The sequence below is a fragment of the Mobula birostris genome, chromosome 6 (genome assembly GCF_030028105.1).
Source record: "Mobula birostris isolate sMobBir1 chromosome 6, sMobBir1.hap1, whole genome shotgun sequence".
NCBI lineage: Eukaryota > Metazoa > Chordata > Chondrichthyes > Myliobatiformes > Myliobatidae > Mobula > Mobula birostris.
Genome location: NC_092375.1, coordinates 50,745,079 through 50,751,078, shown reverse-complemented (window position 1 = coordinate 50,751,078; position 6,000 = coordinate 50,745,079). Strand labels below are relative to the sequence as shown.

Below are 6,000 nucleotides of genomic sequence, written 5' to 3'. Positions count from 1 at the left end.
AGGAAGCTCACTCCATACGTAAATAACACCACTGAACAGATGGTGCTGCAAACATTATGTAAATGTTTTCCGATAGCCTGTCTTTCGCATCCTATTTCTCTTGGGCTTGTCGTCCATTTTCCAGAAGTACATGTAACGGCCATGTCAGTTTGCACCAACATCCCATAGCCTACTTTCACTGGTTCGCGAAAGCCAGCCCAGCCCGGTCTCAGCGAAGAGCTGCCAGCCCGCTCACCAGTCACAGCTCCACCAGCCCAGCGCCTCTGCCAGATCACGCTCTCGGCAATACGCGCGCTGCCAGGCAGCGGACGCTTTGGGCTCATTGCGGAGCTGACGTAATGGGGGTTAGTGATTGGCCCCGTGATGCAGCGCCGCCGCCGAATGGCTTGAGTGCTGCAGTCTCCCGGCGCTGGGAGGGGAGGTAGACGAGAGGCACTGGTGCGTCAACGTATAGGTTATTATGGCATCGCGGCGAATGGAGACTAAACCGGTGATAACGTGTCTTAAAACACTCCTTATCATCTACAGCTTCGTTTTCTGGGTGAGGATTTATTTCCTTTTTTTCTAAAGATCCCAAACATGTAAGGTGGACTAAAGTAATGAGAATTGCATTTTGCTTTGCGACGTGTACTTGGTACACAAAAAAAAGCTTGAGATTGCAAAACGGATCGAATCGCTTATTTACTTGTCGAGATTTAGGATGTATTTGACAACTGATAATTTTTACAGAAAAAAATCCGTGCAGTGTTAAGATCGAAAGGCAAATGGTGATCTTTAAAGATGTCTTTAACCTCGGCGTACTGGTTGCTGTGTGATGCGCGAAACCTACTGCAGCAAACATGAAAGATCCTCAGTCTGATACTGAACCTGCCTCACCATCAATCTACCCTATCCTGCAAGTTTGTTTGCTCAGTTTCCCAACTGAGTAATTTGATCATTTATATTTAGTCATGTTTATTTTGCGAGTTAGTATTTTCACTGGTAGAGCATCATATCCGTTAGGATTCTTCGGTAGCGAGAGCAAGCTAGGCAACTTGCTTCATTTTCCCATTGTATTTATTTTTTTCTTCTTAGATACAATTAGAATGCCCTGGTTGATGCATTTAATTACACAATTCGTCTATCTTGAAATAACACATCAGAGATGCACAACAGTCGCATTGTTGGATATCTTTAAGCAAACGCTTTGAAGTAATTCAGTCGACGTTATTTGCTGTCATGCCATTCGACTGCAGTGTTTCCACCTGCATGATAGATTTCTCAGATAGGCTTTTGGAAAGATGGAATAACTTGAAGATCGGCGCCGAATTACACCAGTTATTACTGATTCAACATTTTCTCCAGTGGATGGATTTTTGCCATGATTTGATTTAGAAGGATTTAGAGTTAAATAAATGTAACTGTTTAGTTTTAGGTCCGGAGCAGAGCATTGGAATAATAAGTAACTAATTAATGCTGGATATGAAATATGGTGGTTCTATTTAAAACCTGTAATGTTTGAGGATTTTTAAATGTTATTGTGGGTAGTTGGTAGCTACGTTGCTAATACACATTTTAATTTCAGCTATGTAAATAATAGTGTTTGCAATATGGCAATTACACTTAATCTCATCATATCCTGCTTTTTGGTTTGTCTGGTTGTTTCGCTGAGTCTTTATGACAGAGAAATGAAAATGCATCTGGAAGGTTTACAGCATTGTGTGGTATTTCTGTTTATTCTGCAAGATACAGTAGCTGGTAATCAGAGGTAACATATGCACATTCATAAGGTACAGTATACTGGTGGGAGAGTTGTGCTTTTTTTGCACAAGAAATGGTACTGGCACCCTTGCAGATCTTCAATTCTTTACCATTGCATTTATATTTTATATATAGTCACATGATCAATATCAGACAAAATCTGAAACCAAGCCACATTCTTGGAATGTGGGGGGTGAGTGATGAAGTGAGAGAATTCCAGAAACCTGAGCCTTGGCAAACAAAGCATTGACGACATTAGTGGAATGGTGAAGAATCAGTACTACACAGAATGAAGGTGTATGGAAATCCAGGCTTGTAGGAGCTACAACATAGGGAAGAGGGAGTTCATGGAGGGATTTAAAAACAAAGACAAGAATTTTACAGGATTAAGATAAGTAAGCACACGGAGAAGCAATGGTTAAAAGGGACATGACAAATTAAAATATCAATGATAGATCTGTGGGTGGATGCAAGACAGGAGGCCAGGAAATCGATAACATAAGCACATGAGAATGTTTAGAAATAGCAGGAGGAATAAAGCCTCCTGACCTTTAGTGTCTGCTCTGCCATTCATCAGGATCGTGACTGATATTCGACCTCAGCACCATTTTTCTACTTTATCACCATATCCCATGATTCCCTCAATGCCCAGAAGTCTGCAGTTTGAACACAACTGGGTTTCCACAGCCTTTCGAGCTAGAGAATTTCAAAGGTTCACTGCTCTCTAATCTCTTTATCCTATTAGTGGGGGGGGGGGAATATCCTCATCTTAATTCGACCCCTTATTGTGAAATTGTTTTCCCTAGTCATGGACTCATCCTTTTGAGAAAACATCCTTCCTACATCTGAGCCTGAAGAGTCCTTTACGAATTTTAAGAATTTTATAAGTTTCAATGACATTTCCTCTCATTCTTCTACACACTAAGGAAAACAGTTCCGGCCTACTCTACCTCTCCACCAGTGGTAAACCTGCCTTTTATGGGACCAGTCAAGTAAATCTTCACTTCACTCCCTCTGTAAACCATCCTTTCTTAGTTATACAGACCAAAGCTATTTACAGTACTCTAGGGACGATTAATACACTTGCAAAAAGTCTCCCTCATTCCTGTAATTAAACTCTTTCTAAAGATTCAAGATTCTTTGATGTCATTTCCAGTACACAAGTGTAAAGCAGAATTAATAATTGTTACTCTGGATCCACTGAAGCATATAAAATAACTCACTAAGATAAAGAACACAATAATAAAAAGCACAATAAATATAAATACATAAGATACATTGATGGATTATATGTATATAAAGTGATGCTAGATACAAGAGTCTGTTCCTCAGATGACTCTGGCAGGAAATGATAAAGTAATAACAAAAGGCAAATACAGGTATATTGCTTTTCCTCCTAATTTCTAAAAAAAAGTATATAAAAGGATTTCAGCAACAAATGAAATAGAGCAGCTATGGTGACAGGTAATGTTACAATTTACAATACAGAAGAAGGATTTTAAGCCCATTGGGTCTATAGTTATGTCCTAGCAGCAAAATCTCTCAGCCCCATTCCCCTCTTGCTCTGCAATTTATTCTCTCTCACACACTGATCAGCTCACCTTTTTGATACTTTTGCCATTTATCGACACTAATTAATCATTAATACATTAATCTGCCATCACGTCATTGATACGTGGGAGAAAATTGCAACACCTGATGGAAAACCACACATTGACAGGGTGAGATTGAACCCAAGTCACTGGAGGTGCAACAATCTTTGCCATTACTTGGGTAGAAAGATGTGGTCAATGAGTGGGTATGAAATTGAAAACTCAACTCAGGGGCTTATGTGCTGCTACAGGTAAAATAATTAATACAATTAACCAGTGTAGCTGAACTATATGAAGTTATATATTGCAATATGATTTGTCTTTGATTGCATTTTGGACAACATATTGGTGCTGGAAAAAATGTACGGCTACAGCTCAGTGAAAGGTGGTATATTTGTGCAGTTTGCTATGATATTTGTAAGTACACTATAATTATAATTTTTTAAATCTGCTTTTCTAAGACATTGTTTTAGAATGCATTGTATCCTTTGCAATGTCTAGGATTCTGATTAGTAGCATAACAGGATGGCTATCCCTTATGCAGTTTGTCTGGTTGTTTTAGAAACCCAGAATATTAAAAACACTTTCTGGAATTTTTTTAATGTTCATTAAGACCATAAAATGTAAGAATGGCCGTTTTCTTGTATGTATTTGGATTGTTGTGAAGTGTTTTGTTTATCAAGTACGTCAGCTGGTGAGTTTGCTTAGAACCACTGCGAGGGTTATTTTGCTGCCTTCTGGTTGTAATTGGGGAATGTTTGATGATCTACACTCAGTGGCCACAGGAATAGAACCCGGTGTGGTCTTCTGCTGCTATAGCCCAAAGCGTATGTTCAGAGATGCTGTTCTGCACACCACTGTTGTAATGAGGGGTTATTTGCGTTACTGTTGCCTTCCTATCAGCTTAAACCAATCTGACCACTCTCCTCTGACTGCTGTCGTTAACAAGGCGCTTTCTCCCACAGAACTGCCTCCCACTGAATGTTTTTTTTTGTTTTTTGTAGTATTCTCTGTAAACACGTGAGATTGTTGTGCATGAAAATCCCATGGGATCAGCAGTTTCTGGGATGCTCAAACTACCCTATCTGGCACCAACAATCATTTCACTAGACAATGTCACTTAGATCACATTTCTTCCCCATTCTGATGTTAGGTCTGAACAATAACTGAATCTTTTGAACATGTCTGCATGTTTTTTACATTGAGTTACTGCCACATTTATTAGATGTTTGCATCAATGAGCAGGTGTACAGGTGTACCTAATAAAGTGGCCACTGAGTGTACTTAGTTTCCTATCTGAGAAAGTTAATGGAAAAACTACACCACTGCTTTTCTAGTTATAATAAAGGTTCAACATATATTAAGGATTACCAGATGAGATGAGAAGCATTTTTTTTTTGTTCTGGTTTATTTATTTTAATGCCCATTCCACATTCAGTTGTGCTTACCGGTTTCCAAGAAAGGACATTGAATAGATTACACATCTCAGTAAGGAGAGCATTTGAATCCCATCTTAAGAAATGTGAAATGTCAATATTAATATTTTAACAATTAACAGACCTCTTATAAAACAATAATTTAGCTAATAATTCATTACCCTTCATAAATATGTAATAGATTCTCTTTAACCAACTTCATTTTATTTACACCATTATGCAGGTCGTAGAGGCATTAGCTTTTAACCAACACTATATACCAAATTTTGGGCATTAGTAATTACAGTTTCTGCTTTGTAAGTAATTGGTATTCTGTATGCAGATGAATTTGATCTCCACATTGATTTTCTTTTTCAAATTTCCCCTCAGACAATTGTATAATCATATTTAAAGTCTACCCAAAATTTGTGCAATTTCTTGTTAAATTAAATGGTATATTTACTTGCAGCAGAATAATGCAACTGAAAATGGTTCTATCAGAAAAATAACATTTAATGAATTTCAGTAACTGTAATGTACTAAGCTATATCATATTTTGAAAAAATGTGAAAATAATTTAAAATAAATATTTTAACATTTAAAACCTGGGAAAAGTGATCTGTAGGTATTTTAAGCTCAGTTAAAGCTATATTTGAACATACTTCTCAAAGCTCTATAAACGAGACATGAGAATTGAGGGAGGGCCTGGCTCTGATGTTTTTAAAACAATGCAAAAAATAGCTGAAACTTGATTGTGGTTGGATGTAAATTGTATCTAAACTTCCTTGTAATGCTTTGGCCATTTTCGGGAGAATTTTAATAAGCCACATAAACCTAGTAGAATTTTCATCCAGTTTGTAAAGACAGAAGGTGAGGACTATATAAGCAGCATTTATATCAAACGGCTAACTAGGTAGATAAATGAACTGGATGCTTTTGAGAAGACAGGGAATAGAAACAAGAGTAAGCCATCTAGCACTTTGTAAGCTTGCTCTGCCATTCTACAAGATTATGGCAGATCTGCGTCAGCAGTTATATTTTCAGAACTCATGATATTCTTGATAACCAGAAATCTCCTAAATTATGTTTATTCAAAGACAATGTCAATATCTCCATAGCCTTTCAGGGTACAGAATCCCAAAGGTTCACTCTTCCTGATTAAACAAATTTCTCCTAAATAGCCAGCCTTATTCTGAATATGTGAACACTGCTCCATAATCTTTCCCCTCTGTCGTGTCCTTTAGAATTTTGAA

At 37.7% G+C, this 6,000-nt stretch overlaps 1 protein-coding gene across 1 annotated transcript in view; it reads left to right on the top strand.

Moving 5' to 3' along the window:
• The first annotated feature begins 305 nt into the window (after positions 1-305).
• Positions 306-6,000, top strand: part of tspan7 (tetraspanin 7) — a 100,936-nt gene continuing 95,241 nt past the window's right edge. The window contains exon 1 of the mRNA XM_072260479.1: positions 306-541. Within this exon, the coding sequence (XP_072116580.1) occupies positions 461-541 (81 nt within the window). The 5' untranslated portion in view covers positions 306-460. The remainder of the gene's footprint in view (positions 542-6,000) is intronic.